A 25,564-nucleotide genomic window follows, 5' to 3' on the forward strand; every position below is an offset into this window, starting at 1 on the left:
TAGAACAAATAATCCTAAAATTTGCAGGGAACTACAAAAGACCCTAAATAGCTAAAGCAATCTTAAGAAAGAAGAACAAAGCTAGAGGGATCATGCTCCCTGATTTTGAACTATATAACAAAGCTGTAGTAATCAAAACTGTATGGTACTGGCACAAAAACAGACATACAGATCAATGGAACAGAATAGAGAGTACAGAAATAAACCCATGCTAATATGTTCAAATAATTTATGACAAAGGAGTCAAGAATAAATAATGGGGAAAAGACAGTCTCTTTAATAAATTGTGCTGGAAAAATCAGACAGCTATATGCAGAAGAATGAGAGTGGATCACTTTCTTACACCATATACAAAAATAAACTCAAAATAGATTAAAGACTTAAATGTAACACCTGAAACCATAAAACTCCTAGAAGAAAACGTAGGTAGTATGCTCTCTGACATCAGTTTTAATAATATATTTTTTGGATCTGTCTCCTCAGGTAAGGGCAACAAAAGCAAAAATAAACAAATGGGACTACATCAAACTAAAAAGCTTGTACAGTTGTGGAAACCACCAAAAAAATGAAAAGTTAATCTACTGAATAGGAGAAGATATTTACAAATGATACACCCAATAACCAATATATACAAAGAACTCACACAACTCAATATGGAAAAACAATCAGATTAAAAATGTGCAGAGGACCTGAACAGCCATTTTTCCAAGGAGGACATACAAATGGACAGCAGGCACATGAAAAAATACTCAACATCCCTAATCATTAGGGAAATGCAAATCAAAACTACAATGAGATACCATCTTATGCCGGTCAAAATGACTATTATCAAAATGACTACAAAAAAGTGTTGGCAAGGATGTAAAGAAAAGAGAAGCTTGTGCACTGTTGGTGGGGATGTTAATTGGTGCAGCCACTGTGGGAAACAGTATGGAAATTCCTCAAAAAATTCAAAATAGAAGTACCATATGATACAGCAATTCCAGTTCTGGGTATTTATCAGAAAACAAAAACCCTAATTTGAAAAGATATATGCATCCTTATGTTCATTGAGGCATTACTTAACAATAGCCAAGATATGGAAGCAATATCCATCAATAGATGAATAAAGATGTGGTATGTGGTATATATAAATATATATATATATATACACACACATACACACACACACACACACAATAGAATAGTAATCAGCCATTAAAAGAATCAAATCTTGCCATTTGTGACAACATTGATGGACCTAGAGGTTTTGCTAAGGTATTATTATACTTAGTGAAATAAGTCAGACAGAGAAAAACAAATACTGTATGTTTTCACTTATATATGGAATCTAAAAAACAAAAGAAACAAACAAAACAAAGCAAAGAAAGTCTCTAGATACAGATAACAAACTGGTGGTCACCAGAGGGGAGTGAGTGGGGTGTTGGGCAAATCCATGAGGGGATTAAGAGGTACAAACTTCCAGTTATAAAATAAATAAGTTAATAGAGATGTAATGTACAGCATAGGGAATACAGTAAAAAACATCATATTAACTTTGTATGGTGACAGATAGTTACTAGACTTATCATGGTGATCAATTCACAATGTATATAACTCACTCTGTTGTACACCTGAAACTGATACATTGTTTGTCAACTATCTTTCAATTTGAAAAGTCAAACTGGGACTTTCCTGGTGGCACAGTGGTTAAGAATCCACCTGCCAACACAGGGGACACTGGTTTGAGCCCTGGTCCGGGAAGATCTCACATGCTGCGGAGCAACTAAGCCCGTGCGCCACAACTACTGAGCCTGAGCTCTAGAGCCTGCGAGCCAAAACTACTGAGCCCACGTGCCAAAACTACTGAAGCCCGCATGCCTAGAGCCGGTGCTCTGCAACAAGAGAAGCCACCGCAATGAGAAGCCCACACACCGCAATGAAGAGTAGCCTCCGCTCACCACAACTAGAGAAAGCCCACATGCAGCAATGAAGACCCAACACAACCAAAAATAAATAAATAAATAACATTGATTCTAAATAAATAAAAAGTCAAACTGAATAAAGTGCCTGGGGCAGAATTTAGTCTCCAGATTGATTAATGACTATCCTGAAATATAAGCTTTAATCTTGCTAAGTTTATTATTAACCATTCCAGACACTCTTAAACATTTAATCTGTAGAGAAAAAACCTTAACTCTTTGTTCTTGGGCAGGAACCTTTATCCAAGGTGTTCCACAGAGTGTTGGCTTTGGGGTAAGCTGCCCAGGTTCAAATCTAAGCTTTTCATTTATTAGCGAAAGACATTGAACAAGTTACTCCATATTTCTCTGCCACCGTTTCCTCATCTGTAATATAGGGATAATAGTACTTAACCCACAGGGTTGTTGGGGGAATAAATGAATAAATAAATGTCATATCTCCTCTAATGCTTCATATAGTGTTACAATAACAGAAGGAAGACTAAAAATAGAGTCCGAATTACAAGGGTCTAATCTAAACTCTGTTCCCAACTAGCTGTGTGACCTTGAACAACTGAGCATGATTATACAATTGGAGGGACTGAATTAAATAATCTCTGAAGCACCCTCTAGAATTAACACTCTATAGTTAGGAGTATGTTTTCTACAAACCCTTGTTTTAAGTGGGGCCTCAAAATAGAGTGAGAAGAAAGCATAATAGAAAAAAAGAAATATAAGGTGAAACAAAAACAAAGAAGAAAAGGTTATCAGGAAAGGAGGACAATGAGAAATAGAAGGCAAATGTATGCAGGTTCAATCAGACAACTGGTTGATATTTTCTATTTTTAAAAAACATTGGTTATATATACAATGGAATATTACTCAGCCATAAAAAGAAACAATATTGAGTTATTTGTAGTGAGGTGGATGGACCTAGAGTCTGTCATACAGAGTGAAGTAAGTCAGAAAGAGAAAAACAAATACTGTGTGCTAAAACATATATATGGAATCTAAGAAGAAAAAAAAAGGTCATGAAGAACCTATGGGCAAGATGGGAATAAAGACACAGACCTACTAGAGAATGGACTTGGGGATATGGGGAGGGGGAAGGGTAAGCTGTGACAAAGTGAGAGAGTGGCATGGACATATATACACTACCAAGTGTAAAATAGATAGCTAGTGGGAAGCAGGCGCATAGCACAGGGAGATCAGCTCGGTGCTTTGTGACCACCTGGATGGGTGGGATAGGGAGGATGGGAGGGAGATGCAAGAGGGAAGAGATATGGGAACATACGTATATGTATAAGTGATTCACTTTGTTATAAAGCAGAAAGCATTGTAAAGCAATTATACTCCAATAAAGATGTTAAAACAAAAAACAAAAAACCAAACATTGGTTGAATTTTGTAGTACGGCCTTCGCTTTTTCGTGGAGGCTCCTTACACCGGAGTCACCGCTTTAGGAAATCGATTAATCTCTGGCTTTACTCCTCCCACGTCCTCTCCCTGATCAATCCCCTGCACGTCTAGAGACTGAAAAATAACTGCAGAGAAGAAAGGAAGGGGCTGTAGTAGAATCAAGGAAACCTCATTCCCTGAGAGGCCTCCTGGAGAAGGAGAATTTCTTGCCTTTTTAAGTGGGCTAACAAAATTGGTTATTTCACTCCTATCCCCAGAGCTTCGGTTGCTCTTTCACTTCCCACTTTCTCAAGAGCACTGGGTGACAAAGTTATGGAGAAGCGCCTGCAGGAGGCCCAGCTGTACAAGAAGGAAGGGAACCAATGTTACCAGGAAGGGAAGTGCCGAGATGCTGTGTGTGGGTACCATCGAGCTCTGCAGCAGCTGCGGGGTCTGGATCCAAGTCTGCCCTCCCCGATACCTAATCTGGGACCTCAGGGCCTGGCCCTCACACCTGAACAGGAAAACGTACTGCACACCACCCAGACAGACTGCTACAACAACTTAGCTGCCTGTCTTCTTCAGATGGAGCCAGTAAACTATGAACGGGTGAAAGAATAGTCAGAAGGTCCTGGAACGATAGCCTGATAATGCCAAGGCCCTGTATCGGGCTGGGGTGGCCTCTTTCCACCTGCAGAACTATGACCAGGCTCGGCACTACCTCATGGCTGCTGTCAATAGGCAGCCAAAAGACGCCAGTGTCCGGCGGTACCTTCAGCTAATGCAGTCAGAACTCAGCAGCTACCATCAGAAAGAGAAGCAGCTCTACCTGGGCATGTTTGCTTAACAAAGAAGAAAGATACCCCTCCACTGGAACTTAGGTGAACCATTAAAGACCCGTCAAGGGGAAACCTGAGACTCAGCAAGAGAAATTAACCCCATACCTCTGACAGAGGTGACCTTCTATTTTGTTTCTAGTTCTGCACAAACTCTTTATTGCTTACATAGCCTGTGTCTGTTTTTGTTTCTCCATCTATGTATTTATATGGCTTTTAATATGTGGTATTATTAGGGACATTTGCCTTGAGAAATACAACCAGAAAACATTCATCAGTTATGGGCGCAATTAATCATATCTTTGGCACAGATTTTAATGATAGATGTTGGTAGATGTAGTCATTTACAAAGGAGAACGCTAGCAGAGGATGAAGTAATAAGGAAGGAAGAAAGGAGTTTCTTCCTTCGTTTCCTCAGATGCCCAAAGCCAAAGTTACACAGGCCACAAACTGGCAAATATATATACTGTGAAACTAGACAATTATAAATTGGACCCACACGGCTCAGAATGAAAGATTTGAAATTAACCATCTTGATTAAAATAATTCCTTTTTCTTAATGTTCCACATACATTCAGATTCTTTTTCCCCCACGAAAGTATCTAGTTCCTCTTGTTTCTCTTGGTAATTTCTAGTCCTTCCTATTGTTCACACTCAGATCACTAGTATAGTATACTTATTTATTTTTTTTATTAAACCCTTCTGTCTTAAAACCTCTGGAGTCAAGCATTTAAGTATATATTTTGTAATTTTTTAAAAGCCCTCATGCCAAAAAAACACTCATAAACATTTAAATTTTTAATAGGTGCACATCTATAGTATGCTCATTTCTCTAAAAAAACATAGGAAAGACAGTTTACCAAGTCTTCTAGAAACAATACCATAAAAGAACAGGATAAGAACATAGATCTGTTCTTTACCTGTTACCCGCCCCCTTGTATTTTGCAAGAGCTCACTTCCTTAAAGAGGAGGGAAACGGTGAGGAAAGGTTCTCTTTCCTTAGTGCCTTTTAAACACCAGTGAACTTTCTGAAAGCTTTGTTGGGCATGGATGCAGGAGCAGATCTGGTGCAGTCATGGCTCAGTAGGAGGTTTCATCAACTGGGAGCTCCTTTGTCATTCTGCTAATGTCCACAATATATGAGTTGTACAGAGTAGATGAGACCATAATAGCACTGCCTCTACCTTTATGAGTGAAGGTAATAAGCATGTCATTAGCCATCATATAACCACAGACAGATTTCCGACAAAAACCCCTTAGTCTTGCCAAGTGTACACGAGCTCTTCTCCCTTTATCAGTAATGCATCTCTCTCATGAGCTAGGCTCCTCTTTGAGTCTCCCTGTACCCTTCAATAATACAACCATCAACTTACAAACAAAAAGTTTTTATACCAAATAATCTTTTAAGTCCAAGGACAGAACTAACAAAAGTTGAATATTTTATTCCTCTTCCAAGCTTCTTAAATTTCTAAGCCTAGACTGTTGCCAAATTATGTCATGGTTGTGTGTTATGTTTGTTTGGGGTTGGTTTTGCTTTCTGATTTTCTTTTTTTTCCTCTAAGACTTGATGTTACAGTAAGCTATGTTCTGCATCAATGAGGAAAAAATAAAACTGATATTTTAAAAAAACCCAAAAACCAAAAAAAAAAAAAATTGGTTTATGCTACATTTTGAATGAATCATTTATTCATGAAAAATACCTGGTTGATATTTTTAAATTAAGCACCCACAGTATGCTAGGTCCTGGGGATATGATCGACCAGCCCTCAGAGAATTTACAGATGATTATAGAATATGTAAACAGATAGCCAGAAAGAGAACACAAGAAGCTAACCTCATCTGGAGGGTCAGAGGATTCCCTGAAAAAGGGTGGTGAAGGTTCGGGTAGAGCATTCTGGGCAGAGAAAATAGCATTCACAAAGGCCCTGAGATAGGAGCGAGCCTGGTTTTCAAGAATAGAATGATTTCATGTGTGGCTGCAACTGGGAAGAAAATGAAGCAAGAAAAGGTAAGCACATCCTCTAAGGACCTGCTAGTCGGTTGAAATGAAAACCATTCCATTTCATCCCCTGTTTCTGCTATAATGTGTGATGACCACATGCGGTTTGACCTTCCCCAACTATCAATCGTCCTATAATAAGGAATAACACAAATCCTAACCTGGTTACCCCCAGAGAATCCCTTTCAGGTCATCTGAGGGCAAAAAAACCCAGTGCATTTTGACAAAGGGAAATTCCTCAGGAAAGAAAAGAAGTAAGGAGAGAATGTTAAATATGCCTCCTTATGTTTCCTCCTTGCCCTCATTCCTGTATGTATCTCGTGCAAAGTGTTCCCCCTTTTCCTTAGATTCTATCTCCCTTCCTCAAGAACAGCTTTTTCCCCTCTTTTTTTCTTTTTTCTTTCTCTTTTTCCCCCTTTGGCCCAAACCATAGTACTGAACATGTAAAACCTGCAGTTTTGGGTATGTTACCAAAGGAAACAGTTTTACTTAAAATCTTGTTTTTGCCAAAATATTTTCAAAGTAGCTGGAGAGCTGTCAAACCACAGTGGCTCTCAGCTGCGTTTCCTTCTAGCATTTCCCCAGGTTCTCCCAGCACAGCACTCAGTAACTGGATATTATTTGAGGAGGAGGGGAAAAAATGCTGCACGAGACAGTTTGTAGATTTAAGAATTATCCTCTGGGTACTGAAGGCCAGAGATCCAGAGGTGCTCAGATGCCAAACTCCAGGGCTGCGTGACTGTGTGTCATTCCTAGATGTAGCTTTCAGCAAGGAGACATAGAGGAAACATGCTGGCAATGGTCAATATTTAGACTGTCATTCCAAAGTCTTTAGATTGTTTTCTGTCTTAGTCACGTGACTTTGAACAAACGAATTTATTCTCATAGAAAAAAAAATTACTAAACACAGCTTGAAATGACATGCATTTTGGCCTTGTAGGTACTGACAGCCTTCCCCCATCCTTTACCATCTCTTCCAATTCTAGCTAGCAGTTGTGGGCTTTACATACCAGCAGAATAATTTAACGGTAAGCAATCACTCTTTATGCTCTCTAACAACTTTCTTCCAAGACCTTGAAGGAGGAAAAACTCATTATTTAGAGACTTCTAGAAGCAGAGGCAGTAGTTACTATGTCTACTTAACTCATCCAGAAACTGAAGTTCAGGAAAGTGACATGGCTTTTCCAAGGTCATATAACAAGTCAAAGCTGTTTCTTCCTTATAATATACTTCTAATGCATTTGATTATAAGACATTATAAAATGGAACAAATGAAATATAATAAAAATAATTTCAATAACTGTATAGAATTTATGATAACTATCAATCCAAATGATAACCACTAATTGACAGTAGATTGGGCCTCAGGATTTAAGTGCTATTACCACCAATCTATTTTTACCAGTTCTACTATTATGTCATTTGGATCCCGGCAAAAAACAGATGGCATACTCTGAAGCAGTAATAGAATGGACTTAAACAGAGTGGACAAGGTCAAGGGAACCAATGAGAGGTGGTAAAGCACCCAGGCCTGGGAACAGTGAGAAGCAGTTGTCACTCCATCATTGCTCGGTCCAGAGAGAGGGAGCAGTGACCAGAGCTCACTGAAACCTCTCGCTATAGGAGAGGGGCTACCTGATGTGGACATGAGCCTGGAGGTGGGAGGGAGCCCCCAAAACCCCGACTTTGCTTTTCTCTTGTCTCTGCTTTCCTGCAGGTGTCTCCCAATGACCAAAACCAACAAGAAGCCAGAGGATAAAGAAGCCTGGGTGATGCTGTCTGAAATGCTCAGATCTCTTCTCTTCTCTTTATGTACCATTTATATGCTGATGCCTATCACGTTTCTATCAGAATTTCTTGAATTTTAATTCAGTGAATTGAATTTCAATTTCCTACTAGGAATCTCCTAACTGAGCACATGCTCTTCTCCCAAATTCTGTTCCTCTCACAATCATCCCCATCTCAGTTGTTACCCATCTCCTACCAGTCAAAAGTCAAAAATCTTGGAGACATCCCTAACTTCTCTTTTTTTCTCATGACCAGCATCCTGTTCTTCAGCAAATCTTATTGACTCTCCATCATTCAACATCTATGTGGAATCCTACCACTTCTCACTGTTTTAACACCACCACCACAATATGAGTCCTAATCACTACTTGCCTAGAATATTACACTAGATACACTGCTTCCACCCTTGGCCTCTTTAGTTTCAACAGAAAATAAAGTGATTCTTTGAAAAACTTAAGTTAGATCATATCAGACTTCTATACAGAGTGTCTAATAGCCTCCCATTTTACTCAAACTAGAGGAAGTCAAATCCTTACAATGGCCTCTAAGGCCCTATAAGATCTGCCCATCCCATCCTCTTAATTCTCTGGCATCGTTTCCTATTACCGCTCCCTCTTTTATCCATTCAGCTAACACTAAACTCTTACCATGCCTAAAACAAACCAGGTACACTTTCATCTCTAAACAGTGTTTATTTACACTTGCTATTTGCTCTACGTGGTACACTCTTCCTCCAAATGTCTGCACGGCTCAGCCCCTAATCTCCTTCGCATTTTGTTCAAATGTCACGTTCTCAATAAGACCTTTCCTGACTATCTTTTATTAAAATGTGACCCCCCCCAACACCCTAGCATTCCCGACTCACTTCCCTATTTCATTTTTCTCCATAGCACTTATGACCATCTGACACATTTTGTATTTTACTTTTGTTTGTTTGTTTGTTTATTATCTGCCTTCTCCTCCTTGTACCTCCATGCCCACTATAATGAAAGATTTATGAGGCTGACATGCATAGGGCTATGAGGAGTCATGAGCAATTGTCAAAGGTTTCATTGCATGAAAAAATCTACGTTTTTTGTCTTACTCATAGCACTTGACAGTATTTGGCACAGGGATGCATAAATGCTCCCTAGCTTGAAATGGAGAGTTTTAAATAAACCCAGAGTAGCCTAGTAATAAGGGGTTTAAGTTTGAAATCAAGGCAACATTTGAGCCCTTTCTTTAGAAACAAATTAAAGGGATCCTAGAGATCTCCTTGGAAGCTGGGAGGACCAAAGACAGGCCTCTTTCAAAAAAATATTATCAATAGATTATCTGAAATCACTCAGGGCCAGAGCTAATCCCGAGAACAAAATATATGCTACAGCATTTCTGAAACCTGAGCCAGTGAGTGTCACAGGTTAGAATTCAAGAACTGTGAGAAAATGAGAAAGGCTTCATAGCAGTTGAGCCATGGAAGGATTCTCTATGTTCTATCTAGTCTTGGTAAATGTTCAGCCAATGAAAGGCCTGGCTATATTTCCCAACCTCATTTTAATGTGTTAAAGCAATACCTGATAAGCTGATATTTGCTGAATCAGTACACAAAGCTTTGTCCAACTTCAGCAGAATGGAAAACCTGAAAAGAAACTAATTACCAGTGAAGGTTTTCCTTATGGAAAGAATAGAATAGGCATTAGCCAAGTAATATGATTTCAGGGGCCAAAGAGGCCCTGAAGTAAAAGGAAATCCTTCCTATAAGCTTGCTGATACCTAAAGTTCTACATTCCAAAATCTAACACTTTTACTTAAGGATTTGATCCTGATTAAATGCAGATTTCCCCTGGGTAAGGTCCCTCACCAGTTATTTATTCCTCAGAGTGAAAAAACAATTGGAGAACAGGTTTTATCAAAGGGTATAAGGGATGGATATGAGGGTCTTGAGAAACTTGTGATCCAGGAAACAAAGGATTAAGGGGCTTTGACAACAAACTTCACTTATCTCCTAGTTTCACTTGGATTCAGCATCACTACATATGTTTTAAAGACTCCTCATATCCAAGATGAAATGTCTTTTTGGGTAAGTTGTCATTTCAGAAACCAGGTCAGCTTTCACATATATGGCCATGGAGTTGGGGATGGGCAGCAGAGTGGTACCTATCAGACGTGTGAATTACACCGTCCTCCCTTTATTCCTTTTCTTACTCTTATACTGCTCATTCATATCTTTATAATGAATTCAGCACAATCGATGAGCCCATTCGCAAATTTAGTCATAGAAGAAATTGATAGTAATGACTAAAATCCATTCAGTACCCTCAATACATGAGTGGACTTCAATTACTCAGCCTCTTTTTTTTTCAATTATCTAAATTCCTGCACTGGAAGATAACTCACATTAAGATGTGTGTTCAGTATGCTCATCTTCATAGCAGTTCTCCTTCAAGAAATGCTGGATTGCTTTATCACCACCAGATATTGAATTATATTAAAGGGCTTATGAGGAAACATAGTAAATGTAGGATTACAGAATCTTTCTACCCTAAACATAAACTACTATGAAAATAAGAAGTAAAATAAAACAGAAATAGTACTCTTACAAGACAAAGACATACAATTATGAATTCTAAATTTTATAAAATATCTCTAGATAATGAAGATTTTGAGAATAATTCAAGTTTCTCTACCTATCACTTCCCTCTTCCAACTACAATACGATGCACACACACGCACACACACACACACACACACACACAAAGAACAAGCAGAAGCTGTACCATGGGGAAGAAAGGGAGACGACAAAATCCTGAAAAGTCTCTTGGTGGCACAGGGAAGAGGACTGAGGGTGGGTGAGTGAGAAGCTAAAAGAACTAAAAAGAGTCACGAATTTGTTTTTTCTGGCCCAGAGGAACATGAGTGAAATACCTCAGGAAGAAGTATACAGAACTAATTGTCTATAACAAATAAAAGTTTGTCAAAATAAAAGATCAGAATAAAAGGAAAATACCATTCCTCAAATCACTGGATACTTTTACATAGTAGCTAAAAAGCATCACAATGATTGTTGGGAGAACCTCTAAATTTTGAGTATTTCTCTAACATAACCACAACTGGGAGTGAAGCAGAAGAAATGTCTGGGCAATGGTGAGTTAAGTAGTGGTTGTTTTCATGTGGCCAAAGATTTAGTGAGGCTAAACTGGCAGACTCACTGTAAAATGAGGAAACAATCCAATACCCTCATGTATCTGGAGATGCCCCTCAAATAGAGTAAAATCTGGTAAAAGATGTTTAACAAACTTCCAAAGAAAGAGAATAAAGACAAATGGAATGAATGGAATCAATACACACCTCCAGCTCTTTTCTCTCACCTTCATCCCACTACTGCCCTCCTCTAGGTAACTAAAAAGCTGAACATAGAATTCAGCCAAAGATTCAGAGAGATTTACAAGAAAGATCAGGTAAAGCAGGAAGTTGGAAAGGAGAAACTAGCCACACGTTTGGGAAAAGAGATGGAGAAGTTGAAAAGATAGGGCAACTACACTGAAACAATACAGATAAACAAAACAAAATTTAAAAAAAAAGTAAGTGTATATTTTGCAACCCATAAAAATAATTCATTCTGGATGAATACATCAATAATCAACAAAATCTTTGGGAATTAAATACAATTAAAGAAAAGCTGACATATTTGAAAGAAGAAATCCATGGTGAAATGAAGACAGCAAAATAAGGTAAAAATGAGACTGGAGAATGAACTAGAGACAAAATAAAATTATTTTAGAACCAATTATTTATAAATAGCAATTAATGAACAGTCACAGTGAAAGACCAAGTTGATGAAGAGCTCTAGAAAATGTTACAGAATGCAGCTAAAATAGACAAAATAGAGATGATGAAAGGAAATAAAGAGAAGTTATGATGAACAGACAAAAGGGACCAATCATATATAAACTGGTTCCCTTGAGGTAGTATACAGAAATAATGGAACAGAAAAAAATTTCAAAGTAAAACAAAAGAATTGAATTTGCAAGTGCAGTGTATTATTCTAGGATAGTTTGATAGAAAATGATCAATAGTGAGACATAGTCTATTGAAAATATTGGGCTTAAAGGATTTTAAGAAAAAGAATCCAACTTCCAGTTTCAACTCCAACACATAAAGAGTGTGGAAGTCATCACTCCTGTCCTTACAGCAAGAAAAAAGTTGAACAAAGCACAATTCAATGACTCCTTGGACCCACTAGAGAATGAGGTACAGGGCAAACAGACACCACACATTCTGCAGAGATGGGCTCCAGTATAATAACAGTGGATCATGGATGAAAGATGAAAGTCACAGACTCTACTTTAAAAGGGATTCTTAGGGAAACCCAAAGATAGCAGGAGAGACAAATGCAAGGACAACAGAGAAAATGGAAGGCCCTGGAACCTACAGCCAGAGCAAACATTAGGCACAGCCCAATTCCTAACCAGATTAATATAAAATCTCACACAAAGGCATATTTACCTCAGTTTCTACCACCTGATACATCATGTCCAGCTTTCAACAAAAAAAAAATCACAAATCATGCTAACAGGCAAGGAAAAAACAAACAAACCAACCAACCAACAAAACCCCCCCAAAACTCAAAACAGTCTGAGGCAAGTAAGTGGTAAATTCTCCAAGAAGACATAATCTTTAACCTGTGTGCACCTCACAACAGAGAGTAAAAATACATGAGGCAAAAACTGATAGAACTCTAAAGAGAAATAGACAAATTCACTATTATAGTTGGAGAATTCAACTTTCAGTAACCGATATATCAATCAGGAAGAAAATCAGTAAGAACAGAGTTCTTATCGGATAGTATTATCAATCAACTGGATCAAATAGAAATTTATAGAATCTTCCATCCAACAACAGAAGGATACACAGTCTTTTCAAGTTCACAGAGAACATTCACCAAGATAGATCATACTCTAGGACATAAAACAAATCACAAAAAATAGAAATTGTACAAAATGTTTTTAGACTACAGTGGAAATCAATAAACTAGAAATCAATAACAGAAAAATGGTTTAAATCCCCCCAAATACTTGAAGATTAGACAGGAAACTTCTAAGTAACACTAGGTTCAGTGACAAAGTCTTGAGAGAAATTAAAGTTGGGGTAGCTATATTACCCCTTTCTCAACACACACACACACACACACACACACACACACACACACAGATGTCCTAGTGGTTCTGCTTCTCTAATTAAACCCTGAATGATGCAGAATTTAGCACTGAAGATGGTCCCTAAGGAACATAATCTTAAACGTGAGTTCCTAAGTTGATTCTAGGTTTTCTTGGTTCTCTGATCTGATCAGATTTAAAGGCATTAATGACTCTGCTTCTAGTGGTAAGGGCAACAATGGTAGTTGATGGCATGCAGTAGCAAAACAGTTACTCAAGCTACCAACTGCAGATACCTTTAATAATGTGCCTATAGAAGACAAGGCCCTGGGTGACAAAATATTTTCTGACACAGAAAATTTTAGTGAAAATAAGAAGTATAATTGAGTTTGTAGGTTGCTCTGAAGTGTGCTGGAGAATTTAGGGAAAGAAAATTATGAAAGCAAGACTTTAAATTCCCAGCTCAAGGTATTGCTTCTATGAATACTATCAAAGAAACTCTTATCTCCTGTAGTTGTGAGGCTGATATTTCTGAAAACAAAACCCCAAATCTCATGCATGCCAAGTGTAGCTGAATTACAAGACAAATTGAATTCTCAGTCTCACAGAGGCTCATTTGTTAAAGTTAAGACACTGCTTGGGAAGGAATGGGATCCTGAAAATCATGATGGGACAGATGGGAAGATTCCAATAAAGCTGGGTACCTGAATCCCTAAATTCTATCCAACTATCTTTGCCAGTAGAAGCAGCCCTTTTACTACAGCAGCTCTGGCTCTGAATTGATGCTACTCCTGGAGACCCAAAACATCACTGTGTTCCTGTCATATGACCCACAGAGTTTTGGCTCAGGTCTATTGTACAGTGAGCCCAGTGGGTCCCTGGATTCACTCTGTGGTTATTCCCCAAGTTCTGGAATGCATAATGGAAACAGCATTACTCAGCCATTGGCAGAGTCCCCATAGTGGTTCCTTGACCCATGAAGTGAGAGCTACTAAGGTAGAAAAGGTCGAGTGTAAGTCATCAGGACTGCCTCTATCTATGAAAACAGTAAACCAAAAGCAATAATGCTTTCCTGGAGGATTGCAGAGATTAGTGCCCCGTACATCTCCCTTTAACTTGACTAGCAGGCCTGTGCAGAACATAGAAGGATCTTGAAAATGACAAGGAATTTATAATTATCATAAACTTAATTAGGTGATGACTACAATTGCAGCCAAAAAAATTGTGTCATTAGGTAACCCAGAATCATCCAAATTCAGATATCATGTGGTTGGCAAATGTTCAGTCCTCTGTTCAGTCCCCATTCTCAAGTGGGGCGGACTAAAGTTCTCACCTTTTGGTTGGGGGGACATAGAGTGAAGAGGCAGGCAGATATATCTAAAGATACAGGGAAACACACTGTCCTCATAAATTCTTATGGGTCAATATTCACAGATCTGGCTAACAAAAGAGGTACCAAATATCTAAGAGATTTGGAATCGCTGCTGCTATACTGTAAGTTCCAGCCAGCCACCAGATGCAGAATTTTCCTCATTGATATTTAAGTGAGAGTGGCAATTGCCATTAGGACTTGGGATGGATTTGGATTTTACAAGTGAACATTAGAATTCTCAACTGGCTATTTATGTAGACCCACCTCAGTTATTTCATAATAATATAATCTCACATTGTATGCAGTTGAAATTTTTTTAACCCATTCGTTGTGCCGTGGCAGAGTTTAACTATAATGCTATGATTCAGGAAGAGTTGTCATTCATAAAATTGATCCAAAACACTTCAGTTTTATTCTTCAATTAATAAAAATATGTGCATTGTTTAAGAAAGAAAAGTCTTAATATTTTGAATATGTCAGTTCATGTAAATTAATTTGTAAATCTAATTTTTGCTGAGTAAATACTACTAAATGACTTGGGATTTATGTTTTGTATATGGTGTGGGGAGATTTGACAAAATTATCAAAAACCCACATGTCAGTTGGAGCTGCATCAACCTTTGAGATATTCTTAAGATTGTCTCAAACCTTTACTTTCATAATCCAAGAAAATCTAAACCCTTCCCAAGATTTCTGTAAATTCCTGGGATCCACATGCCATGACCCTTTTGTTTTGGGGCCCTGTATCTTTGGGTAATACTTTTTTTTTTTCTACAGCACATTGATCTCACTTTGATACTTAGTTCCTCTTCAGTTTCTACAGCTGAAATCAGTCACATCAACAATAAGTATATTTGGTAGACTTTAACTAAAATTAGAAGAATATCATGCAGAAGAAGGATTTATATCGCAACAATGAAAATGCTTTCTATTTAATTCCTCTCCCTCCCTCCAAAATCTTCTCTGTGTTATGCAGGGGGAAACTTCTTTTCTAATGCCTTGGCACCCTGCAGTGACTTGGTTATTTCCAAGGAAATTTATTAAGGCATTCCCTTCAAAGCAATGAATAACTTTTAAATAGAAATTCTATATATAAAACATCTCGCTTTATTACGGATTGTTCAGTTGATCTGGATGAACACATAGGAAAACCAACACAAGTTTGAAAAATCTGAGAAAAAGGATAACAAGGATAACAAGGATAACAATCTAAATAAATTCTGGATAAATCAAAATTGTAAGCTTCCAAAAAAAAAAAAAAAAGACGAAATATGAGAAAATAGAGAATATTTCATTTCTTGGAATGAAGTAGACCTTTCTAAGTAAGAGGGGGAATTTAAAACTCATAAAGAAAAATGATAATAAATTTGAATACATGTAAAAAATTTCATAGACTTCTATATGGAAATATTCATACATATTCCACAAGTAAAATAAAGAGATAACAGAAAATATTTGTAATATATATGACAAAGGACTAATTTTTTAAACATACAAGGAAAGATAAGCAAACTAACTAGATAATAAACAAATGATATGAATAGGAAATCTGTAATAAAATTTCTATAACCATTTGGAAAATTGTTTAATTTCATTTGTAATGAAATAAATGAAAAAAATTTAAAGATGCCCTAAAGAGAAAAAGACTAAAAATATAACAATAGGGCACTTTCAAGACGGCAGAGGAGTAAGATGTGGAGATCACCTTCCTCCACACAAATACATCAAAACTACATCTACATGTGGAACAGCTCCCACAGAACACCTACTGAACGTTGGCAGAAGACCTCAGACATCCCAAAAGGCAAGAAACTCCCCACATACCTGGGTAGGGCAAAAGAAAAAAGGAAAAACAGAAACAAAAGAATAGGGACAGGACCTGCACCTCCAGGAGGGAGCTGTGAAGGAGGGAAAGTTTTCACACATTAGGAAGGCCCTTCACTGGTGGAGACAGGGGGTAGGCAGGGGGGAAGCTTTGGAGCCACAGAGGAGAGCGCAGCAACAGGGGTGCAGAGGACAAAGCAGAGAGATTCCCACACAGAGAATAGGTGCCAACCAGCACTCACCAGCCTGAGAGGCTTGTCTGCTCACCCACCAGGGTCGGGGGGGTGGTGGCTGGGAGCTGAGGCTCCTGCTTCAGAGTTCAGGTCCCAGGGAGAGGACTGGGGTTGGCTGTGTGAACACAGCCTGAAGGGACACAGCTGGGAGGGAGTCCAGTAAAAACTTTGGACCTGCCTAAGAGGCAAGAGACCATTGTTTCGGGGTGCGCGAGGAGAGGGGATTCAGAGCACCACCTAAATGAGCTCCAGAGTTGGGCACAAGGCGTGGCTATCAGCGCAGACTCCAGAGACAGGCATGAAATGCTAAGGCTGATGCTACAGCAATCAAGAAGCCTGTGTGCAAGCACAGGTCACTATCCACACCTCCCCACCCAGAAGCCTGTGCAGCCCGCCAGTGCCAGGGTCCCGTGATCCATGGACAAATTCCCCAGGAGAACACACCATGTGCCTCAGGCTGCTGCAATGTTATGTCGGCCTCTGCCACCGCAGGCTTGCCCCGCATTCTGTATCCCTCTCTCCCCGTGGCCTGAGTGAGCCAGACCCCCTAATCAGCGGTTCCTTTAACCCTGTCCTGTCTGGGCGGGGGAACAGATGCCCTCAGGCGAACTACACACAGAGGCAGGGCCAAATCCAAAGCTAAACCCCAGGAGCTGTGCAAACAAAGAAGAGAAAGGGAAATCTCTCCCAGCAGCCTCAGGAGCAGCAGATTAAATCTCCACAATCAACTTGATGTACCCTGCACCTGTGGAATACCTGAATAGACAACAAATCATCCAAAATTGAGGTGGTGGACGCTGGAGCAACTGTAGACTTCGGGTTTGCTTTCTGCATCTTATTTGTTTCTGCTTTTATGTTTATCCTTGCTTAGTACTTAGAGCTTATTATCATGGTAGATTTCTTTATTGATTTTCTGGCTCTCTTCCTTTTTTTATTTTATGTATATATATTTTTTTCTTTTCCTCTTTTTGTGAGGGTGTATGTGTATGCTTCTTTGTGCGATTTAGTCTGTATAGCTTTGCTTTTGCCATTTGCCCTAGGGTGACTGTCCATTTTTTGGGGTTTTTTTGTTGTTTTTTTCTTAGTATAGTTTGTAGAGCTTGTTAACATTGAATGATTTTTTTTTTTTTTTTTTTTTTTGCGGTATGCGGGCCTCTCACTGTTGTGGCCTCTCCCATTGCGGAGCACAGGCTCTGGACGCGCAGGCTCAGTGGCCATGGCTCACGGGCCCAGCCGCTCTGCGGCATGTGGGATCTTCCTGGACCAGGGCACGAACCCATGTCCCCTGCATCAGCAGGCAGACTCTCAACCACTGCGCCACCAGGGAGGCCCGAATGATTTGTTTTTGGTTTGGCTGCTCTCTTCTTTTGTTCTTTCTTTTTTTTATTTTTAATAATTTTTTTCTATTTTAATAACTTTAATTTATTTAATTTTCTATCTTTTTTTTCTCCCTTTTCTTCTGATCCGTGAGGCTAACAGGGTCTTGGTGCTCTGCTCGGGTGTGAGGCCTGAGCCTCTGAGGTGGGAGAGCTGAGTTCAGGACACTAGTCCACCAGAGACCTCCCAGCCCCATGTAATATCAAACAGCGAATGGTCTGCCAGAGACCTCCATCTCAACACTAAGACCCAGCTCTGCTCAACAACCAGAATGCTACAGTGCTGGACACCCTATGTCAAACAGCTAGCAAGACAGGAACAAAACCCCACCCATTAGCAGAGAGGCTGCCTAAAATCATGACAAGGTCACAGACACCCCAAAACACACCACCAGACATGGTCCTGCCCACCAGAAAGTCAAGATGCAACCTCATCCACCAGAACACAGGCACCAGTCCCCTCCACCAGGAAGCCTACATAACCCACAGAACCAACCTTACACACTGGGAGCAAATACCAAAAACAACGGGAACGATGAACATGCAGCCTGTGAAAAGGAGACCCCAAACACAGTAAGTTAAGCAAAATGAGAAGACAGAGAAACATACAGCAGATGAAGGAGCAAGGTAAACAAATGAAGAGGAAATAGGCAGTCTACCTGAAAACTAATTGAGAGTAATGATAGTAAAGATAATCCAAAATCGTGGAAATAGAATGGAGAAAATACAAGAAACTTTTAACAAGGACCAAGAAGAACGAAAGAACAAACGAACAGTTATGAACAACACAATAAATGAAATTAAAAATTCTCTAGAAGGAATCAATAGCAGAATATCTGAGGCAGAAGAACAGATAAGTGATCTGGAAGATAAAATAGTGGAAATAACCACTGCAGAGCAGAATGAAGAAAAAAGAATGAAAAGAATTGAGGAGAATCTCAGAGACATCTGGAACAGCATTAAACACACCAACATTCGAATTACAGGGGTCCCAGAAGAAGAAGAGAAAAAGAAAGGCACTAAGAAAATATTTGAAGATGATTATAGTTGAACGCTTCACTAATATGGGTAAGGAAATAGTCAATCAAGTCCAGGAAGTACAGAGAGTCCCATACAGGATAAATCCAAGGAGAAACATGACAAGACACATATTAATCAAACTACCAAATATTAAATACAAAGAAAAAATATTAAAAGCAGCAACAGAAAAGCAACAATTAACATTAAACAGAATCCCCATAAGGTTAACAGCTGACCTTTCAGCAGAAACGCTGCAAGCCAGAAGGGAGTGGCAGGACATATTTAAAGTGATGAAAGGGAAAAAACTACAACCAAGATTACTCTACTCAGCAAGGATCTCATTCACATTTGACGGAGAAATTACAAACTTTAGAGATATGCAAAAGCTAAGAGAATTCAGCACCACCAAACCAGCTCTAAAACAAATGCTAAAGGAACTTCTCTAGTCCAGAAAAACAAGAGAAGGAAAAGACACACAATAACAAACCCAAAACAATCAAGAAAATGGTAATAGGAACATACATATATATAACTGCCTTAAATGTAAATGGACTAAATGCTCCAACCAAAAGACAGACTGGCTGAATGGATACAAAAGCAAGACCCATATATATACTGTCTACAAGAGATCCACTTCAGACCTAGGGACACATACAGACTGAAAGTGAGGGGATGGAAAAAGATATTCCATGCAAATGGACATCAAAAGAAAGCTCAAGTAGCAATCATCATATCAGATAAAATAGACTTTAAATAAAGACTATTACAACAGACAAAGAGGGACACTACATAATGACCAAAGGATCAATCCAACAAGAAGATATAACAACTGTAAATATTTATGCACCCAACTCAGATGCACCTTAACATATAAGGCAAATGCCAACAGCTGAAAAAGACGAAATCGACGGTAACACAGTAATAGTAGGGGACTTTAACCCCACTTTTACCAGTGGACCGATCATCCAAAATGAAGAAAAATAAGGAAACGCAAGCTTTAAATGATACATTAAACAAGATGGACTTAATATTTATGGGACATTCCATCCAAAAACAACCTAATACAATTTCTTCTTAAGTGCTCATGGAACATTCTCCAGGAGAGATCATATCTTCGGTCACAAATACCGCCTTGGTAAATTAAAGAAAGTTGAAATCATATCAAGTATCTTTTCCAACCACAATGCTATGAGACCAAATATCAATTTCAGGAAAATATCTGTAAGAAATACAGACACATGGAGGCTAAAAAATACACTACTAAATGACCAAGTGATCACTGAAGAAATCAAAGAGGAAATAAAAAAAATACCTGGAAACAAATGACAATGAAAACACAACACCCCAAAACCTATGGGATGCAGCAAAAGCAGTTCTCGAGGGAAGTTTATAGATATACAATCCTACCTCAAGAAACAAGAAACATCTCAAATAAACAACCTAACCTTACAGCTAAAGAATTAGAGATAGAAGAACAAAAAAACCCCCAAAGTTAGCAGAAGGAAAGAAATCATAAAGATCAGATCAGCATTAAATGAAAAAGAAATGAAGGAAACTATAGCAAAGATCAATAAAACTAAAAGCTGGTTCTATGAGAAGATAAACAAAATTGATAAACCATTAGCCAGAATCATCAAGAACATAAAGAGAGAAGATTCAAATCAATAGAATTAGAAATGAAAAAGCAGAAGTTAACAACTGACACTGCCGAAATACAAAGGATCACGAGAGATTACTACAAGCGGCTATATGCCAATAAAATGGACAACCTGGAAGAAATGGACAAATTCTTAGAAATGCACAACTTTCTGAGACTGTACCAGGAAGAAATAGAAAATGTGAACAGACCAATCACAAGCACTGAAAGTGAAACTGTGATTAAAAATCTTGCAACAGGGCTTCCCTGGTGGTGCAGTGGTTGAGGGTCCACCTGCCGATGCAGGGGATGTGGGTTCGGGCCCCGTTCCAGGAGGATCCCACGTGCCGCAGAGTGGCTGGGCCCGTGAGCCATGGCCACTGAGCCTGCGCATCCAGAGCCTGTGCTCTGCAGCAGGAGAGGCCACAGCGGTGAGAGGCCTGTGTACCGCAAACAAACAAAATCTTGCAACAAACAAAAGCCCAGGACCAGATGGCTTCACAGGCGAATTCTATCAAACATCTAGAGAAGAGCTAACACCTATCCTTACCGAACTCTTCCAAAATACAGCAGAGGGAGGAACACTCCCAAGCTCATTCTATGAGGCCACCATCACCCTGACACCAATACCAGACAAAGATGTCACAAAGAAAGAAAACTACAGGCCAATATCACTGATGAACATAGATGCAAAAATCCTCAACAAAATCCTAGCAAACAGAATCCAACAGCACATTAAAAGGATCATACACCATGATCAAGTGGGGTTTATCCCAGGAATGCAAGGATTCTTCAATATACACAAATAGATCAATGTGATACACCATATTAACAAATTGAAGGAGAAAAATCATATGATCGTCTCAATAGATGCAGAGAAAGCTTTCAACAAAATTCAACACTCATTTATGATAAAAACCCTCCAGAAAGCAGGCATAGAGGGAATTTCCTCAACATAATAAAGGCCTTATATGAGAAACTCACAGCCAACTACATCCTCAATGGTGAAAAACTGAAAAAAATTCCACTAAGATCAGGAACAAGACAAGGTTGCCCACTCTCACCACTATCATTCAACATAGTTTTGAAAGTTTTAGCCACAGCAATCACAGAAGAAAAAGAAATAAAAGGAATACAAAGCAGAAAAGAAGAAGTAAAACTGTCACTGTTTGCAGATGACATGATACTATACATAGAGAATCTTAAAGATGCTCCCAGAAAAATATTAGAGCGAATCAATGAATTCGGTAAAGTAGCAGGATGCAAAATTAATCCCCAGAAGTCTCTTGCATTCCTATACACTAATGATGAAATAGCTGAAAGAGAAATTAAGGAAAGACTCCCATTTACCATCGCAACAAAAAGTATAAAATGCCTAGGAATAAACCTAGCTAAGGAGTCAAAAGACCTGCATGCAGAAAAGTATAAGACACTCATGAAAGAAATTAAAGATGATAAAAACAGATGGAGAGATATACCATGTTCTTGGATTGGAAGAATCAACATTGTGAAAATGGCTATACTACCCAAAGCAATCTACAGATTCAATGCAATCCCTACCAAACTACCAATGGCTTTTTTCACAGAACTAGAACAGAAAGTTTCACAATATTTATGGAAACACAAAAGACCCCGAATAGCCAAAGTAATCTTGAGAAAGGAAACCGGAGCTGGAAGAATCAGGCTCCCTGACTTCAAACTATATTACAAAGCTACAGTTAACAAGACAGTATGGTACTGGCACAAAAACAGAAATATAGATTGATGGAAAAGGATAGAAAGCCCAGAGATAAACCCACACACATATGGTCACCTTATCTTTGATAAAGGAGTCAAGAATATACAATGGAGGAAAGACAGCCTCTTCAATAAGTTGTGCTGGGAAAATTGGACAGCTACATATGAAAGCATGAAATTAGGACACTCCCTAACACCATACACAAAAATAAACTCAAAATGGATTAAAGACCTAAATGTAAGGCCACACACTATAAAACTCTCAGAGGAAAACATAGGCAGAACACTCCATGACATAAATGACAGCAAGATCTTTTTTGACCCACCTCCTAGAGAAATGGAAATAAAAACAAAAATAAACAAATGAGACCTAATGAAACTTCAAAGCTTTTACACAGCAAAGGAAACCATAAACAAGACGATAAGACAACCCTCAGAATGGGAGAAAATATTTGCCAATGAAGCAACTGACAAAGGATTAATCTCCAAAATATACAAGCAGCTCATGCAGCTCAATATCAAAAGAACAAACAACCCAATCCAGAAATGGGCAGAAGACCTAAATAAACATTTCTCCAAAGAAGATATACAGATTGCCAACAAACACATGAAAGGATGCTCAGCATCACTAATCATTAGAGAAACGCAAATCAAAACCACAATGAGGTATCACCTCACACCAGTCAGAATGGCCATCATCAAAAAATCTACAAACAATAAATGCTGGAGAGGGTGTGGAGAAAAGGGAACCCTCTTGCATTGTTGGTGGGAATATAATTGTTACAGCCTCTATGGAGAACAGTATGGAGGTTCCTTAAAAAACTAAAAATAGAACTACCAGATGACCCAGCAATCCCACTACTCGGCATATATTTTGAGAAAACCATAATTCATAAAAGAGTCAGGTACCACAATGTTCATTGCAGCACTGTTTACAATAGCCAGGACATGGAAGCAACCTAAGTGTCCATCGACAGATGACTGGATAAAGATGATGTTGCACATATATACAATGGAATATTACTCAGCCATGAATAGAAACGAAACTGAGTTATTTGTAGCGAGATGGATGGACGTAGAGACTGTCATACACAGTGAAGTATTTCAGAAAGAGAAAAATAAATACCATATGCTAACATATATATATAGAATCTAAAAAAAAAAAGTTGTCCTGTAGAACCTAGGGACAGGACAGGAATAAAGATGCAGATGTAGAGAATGGACTTGAGGACACTGGGAGGGGAAAGTGTAAACTGGGATGAAGTGAGAGTGACATGGACATATATACACTACCAAATGTAAAATAGATAGCTCATGGGAAGCAGCGACATAGCATAGGGAGATCAGCTCGGTGTTTTGTGTCCACCTAGTGATGTGGGATAGGGAGGGTGGGAGGGACATGCAAAAGGGAGGAGATATGGGGTTGTATGTGTATGTATAGCTGATTCACTTACTCTATACAGCAGAAACTAACACACCTTCATAAAGCAATTATAGTCCAATAAAGATGTAATATATATATATATATGTATAAATAAATAAATGGATCCTCAGTGTCCTGTGGAATAATATGAGTGGTCTGTCAGAGTTGTAATACGAGTCACAGAAAGAGGATCAGAGTGAACTAAAAAGCGTTTAAAGAAATAATGACCTCCAATTTGCCACATTTGATGAAAACTATAAGTTTACAGATAAAAGAGTCTCAACAATTTCCAAGCAGTATTAGATAAAAAGAAATCCATAGAAAATTAAGTCATAAATTGCTGAAAACAAGCACTGAAATTAAAAATTTTAAAGTAACTAAAGGAAAAAAAGACATAAAAAGGAACAAATGGAACACAGAGAGGAACAAAGATAAGAGGCCACAGACTGCTTGCCAGAATGATGTAAGCCAAAAGAATATGGGAAGATTTTTTTAAATGTTCAAAGGAAAAAAAATCTATCAGTATAGAATTCTGTATCCAAGCAAAAAATCCTTCTAAAATAAAGAAAAAAGATTAAACCTTTTTCAAACTTAAAGAAAAATGCAGTATCTGAGCAAATTCATTGTCAGAGATCTTACATTACCTGAAATGTTAAAAAATATTCTTGAGGTAGAAGGAAAATGATACCAAACAGAAATTTTTATCTATAAAAAGGGGTGAAAATGCCAGAAATTATAAAAATGTGGGTAAATGCTAGAAAATTTTATTTAGAATTCAAATTTTCTATTGTGGGGTTTATTATATATATATATATATATGTGTATGTGTGTGTATGTATGTGTATATATATATATATATATATATATATATATGGAAGCAACATGGATGACAACAATAGCAAAAGGGTGTGGAAAATTGAGGTGTACTGTTGTGAAGTTCCTATACATAATATGGTATAACATTATTTGAAGATAGAGTGTGAAAAGTAAAGACAAAATGATATCATAAAACCTAAAGAAACCACTGAAGAAGAAACAATGAAGCCTAGCTAATAAGTCAGTAGTAAAGGTAAAACTGAATTCTATAAAATATTTAAATTTTTGAAAAGTAGAAAAACAAAAAATGGGAAAAAATAGAAAATAAAAAGAAAGCTGGTAGTTTTAAACCCAACAACATTGATAATTATATTAAAATGAAATGGCCTAAACACTCCAAGTAAAAGGCAGTGATTGTCAGTATGGATAAAACTGTAAGATTTTACCATATCCATCTACAAGTAAACCCCTTCTAGCATGAGGTCAGACATATATTTAAAGCAAAATGATGGAACAGTAGATACCATAACAACTAGTTGAAAGGAAGCTCAAGTGACCATATTAACATTAGACAACAGATTTCAAATAAGGGATATGATTAGAGATAAAGAGGGATATTTCACAATGATAAAAGGGTCAATTTAAAATGGGCCAAGAAAACGTAATAATCCTAAATGTGTATGTCCCCCATAACAGAGCTTCAAAATTCATGAGGCAAAAACTGACAAAACTGAAAGGAGAAATACACAAATCTGTAATTTTATCTGTAGGTTTCAACTTTCTCTTCTCAGCAATTATTCAAACATACACACATGAAATGAGTAAGATTATAAGGATGTGAACAACACTATCAACCAGCTTGACCTACTTTACACTTACAATTGATTTATGTTCATATGGCCCATATTCTGGGCCATAAAACAAATCTCAACAAATTTTAAGAAACTATTCCAAAAAGTTGCAGAGGAAGGAACACTCCCAAACTCATCCTATGAGGCCACCATCACCCTGATACCAAACCAGACAAAGATA

At 38.2% G+C, this 25,564-nt stretch overlaps 1 protein-coding gene across 1 annotated transcript; it reads left to right on the top strand.

Annotated features, from left to right (window-relative positions):
- The first annotated feature begins 3,346 nt into the window (after nucleotides 1-3,346).
- LOC137220648 (tetratricopeptide repeat protein 9C-like) lies at nucleotides 3,347-4,894 on the top strand. The gene is given in 2 exon segments (XM_067730051.1): nucleotides 3,347-3,954; nucleotides 3,956-4,894. Coding segments are annotated over 2 exon segments (513 nt in total). The 5' UTR covers nucleotides 3,347-3,670; the 3' UTR covers nucleotides 4,185-4,894.
- Nucleotides 4,895-25,564: the final 20,670 nt, after the last annotated feature.

This window comes from Pseudorca crassidens, chromosome 3 (genome assembly GCF_039906515.1).
Source record: "Pseudorca crassidens isolate mPseCra1 chromosome 3, mPseCra1.hap1, whole genome shotgun sequence".
In the NCBI taxonomy this organism is placed as follows: domain Eukaryota; kingdom Metazoa; phylum Chordata; class Mammalia; order Artiodactyla; family Delphinidae; genus Pseudorca; species Pseudorca crassidens.